The following is a 12,577-nucleotide window of genomic DNA, read 5'->3' as shown; positions in this document are numbered from 1 at the left end:
TAGTAGTAAGGACAGACCCTGTTTTCAAAGGTACATGATGTTAAAGGTAATGGGTAGGAGTATTAGTCTGGGTTCTCCAGGCAAACAGAACCAATAGAATGAATATATATATGTAATCTCTCTGTTTCTCTATCTCTCTCTAAAAAGCAACTAGATTCTTATTTTATGGGGAAAAAAAAATCAGAGTTACAAAGAGATTTGCAAGTGACGTCCCTGAAGTCTTCTGATTTTTGTTGAGTTCTCTGTTTCTAAAACTAAAAGAAAGAAAGACACATACAAAATAACAAGGAAGCAAATGTCAATGAGTAGCAGATATAGAACTCTAAGGGGGAAAAAGCCAACAATTTCACATCTGCTTAATGGCAGGCAGAGCAAGGAACTGCGATGCAATTTGAAAACAAAGATGAAAAATCCACAGCAAAGTAAAAATATAGCAGATGCATTTTGGAATGTCATTCACTTTAAACAGCATTTTTTGCCCAACATCAAAATGAGTAACATATTAAATGTGGAGAGAGATATGCAAAGGAAAACAAGACTTGGCCACACTCAGCTACTGCAAGAGACATTTCCAAATGAACGAAAAGTATGTTGCCCAGATTCTATTAATGTGAGTAGTTTATCTAGCAGTGTGAAAGATGGGAAACAGCGGGAAGGGGAACACAAATCTCTACCAGCTTCAAACAATAGCCAAAGTTTTATATTCAATGCATATCAGAAGGAGAATCGTGAGCTTGTTGAAATAGATGAGGAACAGAAACAACCAGGAAGTATAAATATCGAAGTAAAACTACAAATACTTTTTCCACAAACTATTTTGGATTCTGCTTCATGCCCCATCGTTGATCAATTTCAATTTGGAAAGCCAGAGAGGTATGCTAGGTTTCCCCCTCCAAAGTCAGGGGAGGCAAAGACTGATGAAATATTTTCTGCAAGGGAATGTGTTGTCCCATTTGATGCAAACCATCAAAAGGAACAGACTGGCAGTATTGAAAAGAAAGAGACAGTGACTTTCGGTGTCTGCACATCTGCCTTTTCTACATCCAAAAGGAAGAGAAATGTCAGACAATATTCAGACTTGAAAACTTTAGTGAAACCCAAGTGTGGAATTTTCAAAGCAAAGAAGCCATCGATTTCATACAAACTTAATATCAAGAGTGGTGCTAGCACAAAACATAGAAAAAAATTGGGATGTAACTTGACAACCAACATGAAAGAGGTGGATCAAGATAAAAAAATGGCAGATAAAATATATTCCTTCATGACTATTACACCTGACATTAATATGTATAGCAAGATAGAAAAAGGTATGTTAGGAGACAAAAGACTCAGTTCTAAACAAGTAAAGCAAGCGATACCACTACAAAAAGGGAACGTTGCTTCAGATGACACCAAAGAAACCAATCTTCAAGGTGAAGAGGAAGAAGAAAGGCAACGGGAGGTGTTATTAAAAGTTCTACAGCACAGCAAGTGTTTCATATTCTGTTCAGGCAAGAGGGAGGAGCTCCAACTTCACCAATCAGAAAATGAAGGAAGTGGAAAAATTCTGTTTGTTACAGAACGAGACGTCCCACAACAGACACAGCCTATAGATCCAATGCAGGTAGAGGAGCCAAAGAAAACCCACCAGACACAAAATGGCACAATATATAGAGCAAATTCAAAGCTTCATTTTCTAAAGCCAAAGGAATCACTAAGAGGTCAAGTTTTAATTGATAAAATGGAATGTGGTATCCCAAGTAATGGGAGCCATATAGGGGAACTGCATAATCATGGTAAAAAGGAAAAGCCAGAGTTTAATAAAAATCAACAAGTCCTGGAGTCACTTGATGTCTCCACACATAATCTATCTGAATCTAAAAGGCAGAAAAGGACATTTACATGTGCAGCCTTAAAAAGTAAAACGAATTCCAAATGTGTAATTATGAAGGCAAGGAAGACACCAATTTCACAGATATATAATGTCCCAGGGAATGGTTGTCTAAAAAATATACCTTCAAGGTTGCTGAAATCAAGGATTAGATATTTTTTCATTCTTATAAACCATTCTGAGGTACTTGAAGATCTTACTGTAGAGAGAAAGGAAGGATTAGCACAGGAATTACCAGCAACAATGCTGGAGTCTTTGGATTTATCCACACTTGCTTTACTTACATCAAAGAGAAAATATTTAACATGTACAGGCAAGAGAAATAAAATGAATCCCAAATGTATAACTTTGAAGGCAAAGAATGCACCAATTTCCAAGACACTTAATATCACAAAACATGGTACATCAAGCCACAGAAGGCAATTTGAATGCAACTTCAAAGTCATGATGGAAAAATGTATACCTGTGGCAGATATAATTATAAATGCCATTTCCTCTGCCATACCTATTTCACTTGACATGAATGTGAATAACAGAATAAAAGTAGAGATGGACGAGCCACAGAAAATGAGAGTCAATCATGAGCTACAACAAGAAGAGCAACCACCAGATGAAGAGAGAGCCTGGTGTGCCAATTCCAGTGATAAGAGGGGCAGTGCCACACTTAGTATGAAGAAAGTCAAAGACCAAGGCAGAGAAGCAGTCCCTTGGAATACACAACACTTCAGTTTTAATGCTCATAAAATGAAGGAGCCTCACATTGTTTACTCAGATCAAGAACAAAAGAATTCAGCAAAGGAAAAAATCCCAGAATCATTTACTACCACTCAGGAGCTGCAGCAACAAGCACATTTCACACAACATATATTGCATTCTATTTCTCACTCTATTTTGAATTTACGTCCACGTGAGAAGCTACGAAAAAGAACAAAAACAAAAACAGAATTAAAAGGTTCAAGAAACACAAATATTTTATCTTCAATGCCAGGGAAATCAATTAATGAATCTTCAATTGATATAGCACAGAGTGGCATCCTATTTGAAAAAAGCCCTGGGAAGGAACTTGCTAGTTTTATTAGAGAGAGAGAGATAAGGTTACAGAAGGATTTACCAACAGCAGCCCTAGAATATTCTTCTTTCCCCATGCCAGCTTCATCTGATTTTAAAGAGCAGAGAATTACGGCACACATCCCTAAGTCTAGACTTGGGAAAGCACAGATTGTTTTAAAGACAATTAATATCACCAGGTCCAGTGTCCATAGCCATGGAAAGCAACAGGATCGCATGTTGGAAAATATGGCCAAAGAAATATCTCTAGGTATGTCAGATATCTTTATAAATACCTTTTTTTCATCCACACCTGCCTCACCTGCAATAAAAAGTCATCATAAAGTAAAAACAAAGAAAGGCCCATTAAGACAAAAAAGCACCATTACAAGATGTTGGGAACATCGTAAAGGGAAAATACTGTGTACATATTCCTGTAAAAAATGGAGTACCTTCAAAAACACATTAGAATCAAGAGGGCAAAATGAAAAAAATACAGAGGACAATGATGTTTTATTCAAAGCAGGTCTATACTTCCTGAATAGGAAAGGACCCAGAAAAGATCAAAATATGCTTATTGCACAACAAGAGGCACAGCAACATATACTGGTTTCAGAAAATATATCAGAGTCAGTTTATTCTCCACTGGTGATTCCATTTCAAACTAAAGAGCTACAGAAGAATATCTCACCACAAAAACACCTGCTACATAGGATGAGTGAAAAGACCTCATGCCCAAGAGCAAGGAAAGCAATGTCTGATGATCTCTTAATTAATGAAACAAAGTATAGTATGACATCTGATGGGAGCCCTATAAGGAAGCTGGGTGCTCAGAGTGCATTTTCCCAACAATCTAAAGAAGAAAAGGAAAACAAAGGGGCTCAAAAAAAAAAGTACACAGTTGATCAAAACAGCCCACTTACCAAGTCAGAAAACTCAGTGCTTGGAGATCCATATGATGAAAGCTCTAGAAGGAACATGGGTGGTCATATTGCCAAGGAATGTGAAGATCTGAAAAAAGATTTACTGACAAGGTCGATGACATCTGTTTTATCTGAGTCTAAAAGGCAGAAAGTGGTATTCAGACTTCCAGAAAGAAAAAATTTTACAGGTCTCATAAGTGTAGACATGAAGGCAAAGAAGCCTCTGTGTTCAGAGATACTCACTGCAAATGAGCATGGTAATCTAGACTGTAGAAAAGAACAACAATGCCACCTAAGAACTATAATAAAAGACAAGCAACAACATAAAAGTATAGCTAATCCATTTTCATCTCCCACACCTTTTTCAACTGATAACAAAATAGGTACTGAAAAGTATAGCACACTAATAGCAGAGACGGACCAACAAAGAGTACAATTACACAACCCTACCTATTTTAAGCTAGAGAAATCACCATGTTACAGGGAAACACAGAAGGCCATTACCACTGATACACAAAACAGATCAAGCTACACAACAAAAATGAATGTGCAAGAGAACAAGAAGGAGGTTGGAGCGGGGACGATAAACCTCACGTTCCCCAAACATCAAGAAAAGAAGATACAATGGAGTAAAGATGAACCAGGTGTGCTTCTGACCCAAGCTTCTGATTCATTACCATCGCTCCGTCTCCTCAAATTGGACAAAGAAATGCAGAGAATATCAAATGCCAGCAAGGTACATACTGAGCCAGTTGGTGGGGATATGAAAAATGATGAAAACAAGAAACAACATATTCCACAGAAGGAAGAGAGGGGCAGAGAAACAACGGTAGCTATGAGAGGTCTGACACATACTACAGATATAAGTGTGATGTCAAAGAAATCACCTCCTTCAAATACACTCCATAGAACAGAATTGCATGTGAACATTGGAAGTCAAGGACAGAGGATACATGAAGGTCAAAAAAAACCACCTGGTACAGGGCTAAGAAGGGTTTATATTCGCAAATCTCCAACTAACCTTAAATTGGATAAAGGCACACAAGTAGATGTACAAGAGCTTGGTATTAAAAAAACCACTCCATTTTTACAAATGATTTCAACATTATCAAATGCAGAGACAATCGGTGGTGATGTAAGAAAAAGAAAACAACACCTATCACAGAAAGAAAAGGACAGAGAACAACACAGAACCAAAGTTGACAAGGAAATGACAGGATTCTCTCCTTCACAGTTACAGCTCCCTGAGTCCTCAGGTGCAGGGAACATCAAATATGCAGATTCCTATGAAGGTACTAGCTCATGTACTACAGTAATAAAAGCTAGTGAACATATGCCATATAAGGACACAAGAAACAGAGTAAAAATAGAAGAAGGGAAAGGTAGAATACTCCCCCAAAGTATTACTCTGAGAGTGGAAAGATCCCCACTTACACATCTACTCAGTAGAAAGACATTATATTTGAATATTAAAGAGCGAGTGAAAGATGTGCAGAAAGACAAAGGTAAGCCAGAAATGGTTCTGAGGAAAACCTGTGCTTCCTTACCTTCTCCATCTCACCTGAAACTGAAAACTAGAATGAATGAAAAGGAAGTCACACTAGGAACAAAACAATCCTGTTTTCCACAGTTAAATATTCAGAATTCATCCAATTCAGGCAAAAAACCATATACTAATTCATTTGAAGGCTTTATGTTAACGGAGGAGGGTAGACTCAAAATGGATGTTGAAGACAAAATGCTCCCAATATACATGAATCTGAAGGCAAAGCAATTGCCACTGTGTACTTATTCCTGCAAAAATTGGAGTACCTCTAAGAGCTCATTAGAATCAAGATGGCAAAATGAAAAAAATATAGAGGACAATGAAATTTTATTCAAAGCAGGTCTATTCAGGAAGGGACCGAGAAAAGATCAAAATATGCTTATTGCAGCACAAGAAGCACAGCGACAAACACTGGTTTCAGAAAATATATCAGAGTCAGTTTGTTCTCACCTGGTGATTCCACTTCAAACTGAAGAGCTACTGAAGAATATCCCACCACAAAAACACCTGCCACATAGGATGAGTGAAAAGACCTCATGCCCAAGAGCAAGGAAAGCAATGTCTGATGATCTCTTAATTAATGAAACAAAGTATAGTATGACATCTGATGGGAGCCCTATAAGGAAGCTGGGTGCTCAGAGTGCAATTTCCCTACAATCTAAAAAAGAAAAGGAAAACAAAGGGGCTCAAAAAAAAAAGTACACAGTTAATCAGAACAACTCACTTACCAAGTCAGAAAACTTAGTGCTTGGAAATCCATATGATAAAAGCGCTAGAAGGAACTTGGGTGGTCATATTGCCAAGGAATGTGAAGATCTGAAAAGAGATTTACTAACAAGGTCAATGATATCCATTATATCTGAGTCTAAAAGCAAGAATGAGGTATTCAGACTTCCAGAAAGAAAAAATCTTACAAGTCTCATAAGTGTAGACATGAAGGCAAAGAAGCTTCTTTGTTCAGGGATGCTCACTGCCACTGAGCGTGGTAATCTAGACTGTAGAAAGGAAGAAGAATGCCACTTAAGAACGACAATAAAAGGCAAGCAACAACATGAAAATATAGCTAATCCATTTTCATCTCCCACACCTTTTTCAACTGATAACAAAACAGATATTAAAATGTATTGCACACTAAAAGCAGAGACGGACCAACAAAGAGTACAATTACACAACCCTACCTATTTTAAGCTAGAGAAATCACCATGTTACAGGGAAACACAGAAGGCCATTACCACTGATACACAAAACAGATCAAGCTACACAACAAAAATGAATGTGCAAGAGAACAAGAAGGAGGTTGGAGCGGGGACGATAAACCTCACGTTCCCCAAACATCAAGAAAAGAAGATACAATGGAGTAAAGATGAACCAGGTGTGCTTCTGACCCAAGCTTCTGATTCATTACCATCTCTCCGTCTCCTCAAATTGGACAAAGAAATGCAGAGAATATCAAATGCCAGCAAGGTACATACTGAGCCAGCTGGTGGTGATATGAAAAATGATGAAAACAAGAAACAACATATTCCACAGAAGAAAGAGAGGGGCAGAGAAACAACGGTAGCTATGAGAGGTCTGACACATACTACAGATATAAGTGTGATGTCAAAGAAATCACCTCCTTCAAATACACTCCATAGAACAGAATTGCATGTGAACATTGGAAGTCAAGGACAGAGGATGCATGAAGGTCAAGAAAAACCACCTGGTACAGTGCTAAGAAGGGTTTATATTTGCAAATCTCCAACTAACCTTAAATTGGATAAAGGCACACAAGTAGATGCACAAGAGCTTGGAATTAAAAAAACCACTCCATTTTTACAAATAGGTTCAATATTATCAGATGCAGAGACAATCGGTGGTGATGTAAGAAAAAGAAAACAACACCTATCACAGAAAGAAAAGGACAGAGAACAACACAGAACCAAAGTTGACAAGGAAATGACAGGATTCTCTCCTTCACAGTTACAGCTCCCTGAGTCCTCAGGTGCAGGGAACATCAAATATGCAGATTCCTATGAAGGTACTAGCTCATGTACTACAGTAATAAAAGCTAGTGAACATATGCCATATAAGGACACAAGAAACAGAGTAAAAATGGAAGAAGGGAAAGGTATTATACTCCCCCAAAGTATTACTTTGAGGGTGGAAAGATCCCCACTTGCACATCTACTTAGTGGGAAGACACTATCTTTGAATATTAAAGAGGGAATGAAAGATGTGCAGAAAGACAAAGGTAAGCCAGAAATGGTTCTGAGGAAAACCTGTGCTTCCTTACCTTCTCCATCTCACCTGAAATGGGAAACTGGGGTTAATGAAAAGGAAGTCACACTAAGAACAACACAATCCTGTATTTTACCCTTAAGGATTCAGGATTCATCCATTTCAGGCAAAAAAGCATATACTAATTCATCTGAAGGTTATATGTTAAAGGGGGAGAATGGACTCAAAATAGATATTGAAGACAAAATGCTCCCAATATACATGGATCTGAAGGCAAAGAAATTACCACTTCCACATACACTCAATAGCAAAGAATTACAGTGTAAAATTAAAGAGCAAAAGAGAAAGGTACAGGAAGATAACAATAAACTAGTTACAAAGATCAAAAACATTTGTACTTCTTTGCTTACTATGTCAGATCTTAAACTTGATACAACGGAAGGAGAGGGGTACTTGATAACAATTATAAAAGAGCCTGTTCCACAACTACAGTCCACGGAATCATCAGATGCAGTGGACATAGCACATGGTGAATCCATTGATGGAGAACTTTCCAATGATGTAAAAGAATTAAAAGAACGCATGCTACAGAAAGAAGAAAAGAGTAGAGAGAAAAACATGGATTTGAAAAGTATAGTGGAGCCCAATGATATGTATTTGAATACAAATAAACCACCTATTTTACTTATATACAATCTAAGTGACCTTCAGAGGAAAACTAAAGAGCAAGAGGGAAAGAAGGTTCAGAAAGTTACCTGTGACCCAGCTGGTGTCATGCTGACTAAGACTTGTACTTTTAGCTCTTCCCCGCTACAACTTAACATGAATATCAGAATCAAGGAAAAAAGCATGCCGACACTGACAAGATCCCCTTTAAATTTCCAGGAATCATCAGATTCTGAGAAAGTCATATATGTAGAGCCAATTATTCCTGATATTTTAATCAGACTGCAAGAAGGAAAGCAACATATGCCGCAGAACAAGGAAGAGGTGGGGGTGGAGATGGCCAATCAAATGTTTCCCATACATCAAGAAAAGAAGATGCAGGAAAGGAAAGATGAAAGGAAAATAATAAAAATGCAAGAACGTAAGGAGTATGACTTTAACAAACCAAAGAAAATAGCTTTGCGGAATGAAGTCGACTCAGGAACACATGTCAGAAGTCTTTCTATTTCTGTAATGGATCTATCGCAGGCTGGAGAAATGGTAGAATCTGACATCAACCTAAAAAAAGAAAAGAAAATCTGTTTTCCTAAATTCCAGAAGAAATCACCAAATGCTGGTGAAATTGTGAAGAGGAATAACTCAAGCACTGTAAAAAGAGGGGACCAGAATTTGACAAACACACTTCCGGAAGATTCCAGGCCCATCACGGAGGATCATCAACAAATGCAACAGCTTTCTAATGTCAAATCAGAGGAACACCTCTACAGTGAAATAAATAAAATAAATTTAACTCCACAAGCAGAAGAAAGGGTTGTTCCAGGGCATGATATCCCAAGGATCATAAAAGAACCTGACTTGCTTATTATTGAGCAGAAAGAAAAGGCACCAAAACTCATTCTGACACCCACAGAGTATCCAAGCACATCTAGAGACCCAAAGGAAAATGTGGAAACCCACATGAAACATACCCTAAGTACGAATATTTCCCCTCCAGGAGTAGAAGAACCACCACAAGACACTCAGCCAATGGAAACCTTGGAGAGTGCCTCCCCACCTGGGCATAGGGATCAGAGTGACCCCATACAGGACACAACCACACGTAAGGTCCAGCAACAAAATCCTTTTTCAGAAACTGTACCCATACCACTCCAAGTTGAAAGTAATGAAATACAAATAGTGGCAGATAGTACAAGTAAAGAAAGTTTACTTCCTCTTTATGATACAATTAAAAATGTCTTTGAATCCCAGATAAAAAATATGATCCAAGACAAAGTACATGCTGATAAACTGGAAAAAGTAAAAGCTCATCATCCTGATGATAGGAAGTCACTACCTTTTGCAGAGGTTCCAGAGGTAACATCCACAACAATACATCCTAAATTTCAGCCAAAACCCATTTTAAAGTCAAAAGCACTCGAAATAAAACTGAATCTGATACCCAAGATGGAAAAACAACCCTTCAAAAAGTTCGACTTTTATTCAAAACAGACTATTTCAAAAGATAACAGTCACAGGTTCTATCCAAGACATAAAAAAATGAGATTTTTGTCTCTAGAAGGGATTGATACTATCAAACTTAACTTAAAACAAAAATACCAAAAAGATTCACCTCAGATCAGCTGTACGAAGACACTGATAGTTAATGTTTCAGGTGGCAGCGAAGAGATCATCACACAGCTGAAGAGTGCTAGTAAGCTAGAAAGTGGACCATCCTCCGTGACTTCAGCTAATAAAATGCCACCGTTTCAGATTCTCCAAAACTACTCAGTGGAAGAAAAAGACAGACTTCTCACACACTTTTCTATGAAAACACTGGAGATCCAAATGAAAGCCTTTCCCAGAATTGTAAGAGAATCTTACGTGACGGCTGATACTCAGGATAGAAGGAAACTTTTATCTAAATGTATTCATTCTAGTGTCAAAGTGCCAAAACAAGAAAACACAATTTCGTTAGGTTTTGAGGAAAAATCTCTTCATCAAATCGAACTAGATTTACAAAAAAAATACCTTAGTTTTCTCCTGGGGCTTCCGGTTGAAAGTATGTTTCCTGAGCCAAATATACTTCCCAAACATATTTTTAAGTTAAACACTGCAGTGTGTAAAAAAGTAGATAATAGTGGAGAAAGTGATTGTCTTTCCATTCATACAGACCTGTTAGAACAACATACCTCTTTCAAAGAGCAAAGTCCCCATGAAAACCCCTCATCAATTAGGAGACTCCTGGAGCCCACCCTCGTGTGTGCCTCTGACCCTGAACAACATGGAACAGCGCAGAACGACACTACGGTTCTTTCTGTGTCAAAACCTCACGTGACTCTAGAAACAAACAAACCTCACGTATGGTTTCAAGAAACAGGTCTACATGCATCTCTTGACTTAAAGATTCAGGAAAATGCTCCTAACTTAGTTAATTGCCATTCAATTCAGATTTCTCAAGATTTTACTGACGATCAGATAGATAATAAGAGTGCCGCTAACTTGGAGAAATGCTCAGCTCTCGAAGACCCTGAGAGTGAAGAAAGCATGTTTTTAGAAGCCAACCCTTATTTAAGTCGGGAATCAGAAAACATTCTGTTTGAATTACAGAAAGGCTTTCCTTTGGAAAATCTTTACAAGATGAAACAAATCAAAACGGGTTTGAACCCACTTTCCACTGACAATTCAGGTTTTCATTATATTAGAGGCCGTAGAAAATCTTCCTCAGTTGTGATACTGCCTTCCTACGCATCCCACAACAGCAGAAAATATAGGTCATCCTCCAAAGTGCAGTCTCCTGACTGGCTGTGTCACAGTTCACTAAATACTGAGGAGGTTCCATTTGCATCATCTATCAAATTCAGTGAAGAGAAGCTTTCGTGGCCTACAAAAAACAGAGCAAGATACTCTTTAGCTCCCTTGACAGAATCAAATGTTAAATTACATCTTGCAAAAAGCCAAGACAAACCTCACAGACATCCAGAAGGAAAGAAGGCAAAGTTTGATTTATTTAGAAACAACATTCACGGGGACTGCTATCCCAGTTATACACAGAGTAAAGCGAAACACAAAAGAGAGAAGAAAGTGTGTGATTACGAGTCAGTAATAGCAGATTATTTTCTGAGCATGTATAAGCCAGCTTCAAAACTTCAAGGTGATATCAACTTGCGTTATGAAAGAAAACAAAACCAACCATTTTTTTATGCCTGTGTGCCGGCAGACACACTGGAGATTATACCCCAAACCATTCGCTGGACCATTCCCCAAAAAACTTTAAGGAAGAGAAAGTTCAGAATTCCCTTAGTGGCAAAGATTTCAAGTTCTTTCCATATGTGGAGGTTGTCCAGAAAGTTGGGGGATCACCCTTAGAGTCCTTCAACCCAGTTTAAATCGATATTTATATCTAGATTCATCTGAAGTAGAATGCTGGCTGTGATTATGCTATTCTGTGAAAAATAAAATCATATAAAGTCAAATGGTTTCTTCATGAAGTATTTTCTAAACTGATCTAGTTTATTTCTTCAGTGGATTTGCTCAGTTGTCCTGGGAGGCTAGGACGGGAAAGCGGATGACTTTGGGCTTGGTCCTACCATGCATGAGATTGCCCTTTAGTGTTTCCTGCCTCCTCATAATCCCCAGAGGAGAGGACCACAGACATGGAAGCTCTCTTCCACTCCACGCCAATGACTGAAGGGTTAATTGGAGGAAATGTAGCCTATGAATGAGATTGAGAGAGAATGACCAGAAAGGTAGAGCACAGAATTTCAAATAGCAGTGAGGGTTCAGCAACATTAAATGTCACAAAATGCAGGGGTAGGTAAGTACTGGTCTTGGGAACCTAGATCCCTCTGATGGCTTTGTCCTCATCCCTGACCTGAATTGGAACCCACAGCAGCTCGATGACCAGGACATCAGGAGGCTTTGGGACCTCACACCAGAGCATCGGTCACTGCTCAGCAACACCCTCCAGGACAGGCTAGAAGCCATCCTACAGGAGTGCCAAGAGACCACCTCCTAGTCTTCCTGTGCTACCTGCCCCCTTAGCACCTGCATGTGTACTTCACTGCCCTGGGCTTCAAGGCTGTGGCTCAGGGTAGAGTGGGCTCACCTGTTGGCAGAGGTGATCATGAACCTGAAGGTGATCTGGAGCCCTACCAGCAGTGCACCCTCACATTTTCCCTCTGGGCCGATGACCCTCTGCTGCCCACTGTCAGGAGAACAACAGACGTGAAATTAGGGATGGGGATGAGGGTGAGGGCAGAGGGAATTTTAGCATCAACTGAATTTAAAAAAAATATATTTTATACTTGCTTCCTCCTCATATGTTAA

At 38.7% G+C, this 12,577-nt stretch overlaps 1 protein-coding gene across 1 annotated transcript; it reads left to right on the top strand.

Annotated features, from left to right (window-relative positions):
• Positions 1–403: 403 nt before the first annotated feature.
• CCDC168 (coiled-coil domain containing 168) lies at positions 404–11,617 on the top strand. The gene is made up of 7 exons (XM_036249783.1): positions 404–1,976; positions 2,184–2,777; positions 4,029–4,576; positions 5,075–5,976; positions 6,157–7,159; positions 7,280–9,217; positions 9,314–11,617. The coding sequence occupies exons 1-7, from the start codon at positions 404–406 to the stop codon at positions 11,615–11,617; spliced, it is 8,862 nt and encodes a 2,953-aa protein (XP_036105676.1).
• Positions 11,618–12,577: the final 960 nt, after the last annotated feature.

This window comes from Molossus molossus, unplaced genomic scaffold, assembly GCF_014108415.1.
Source record: "Molossus molossus isolate mMolMol1 unplaced genomic scaffold, mMolMol1.p scaffold_m16_p_9, whole genome shotgun sequence".
NCBI classification, from domain to species: domain Eukaryota; kingdom Metazoa; phylum Chordata; class Mammalia; order Chiroptera; family Molossidae; genus Molossus; species Molossus molossus.
Note: the sequence above shows the minus strand (reverse complement) of the source record. Positions and strands in the feature narration are given on the sequence as shown.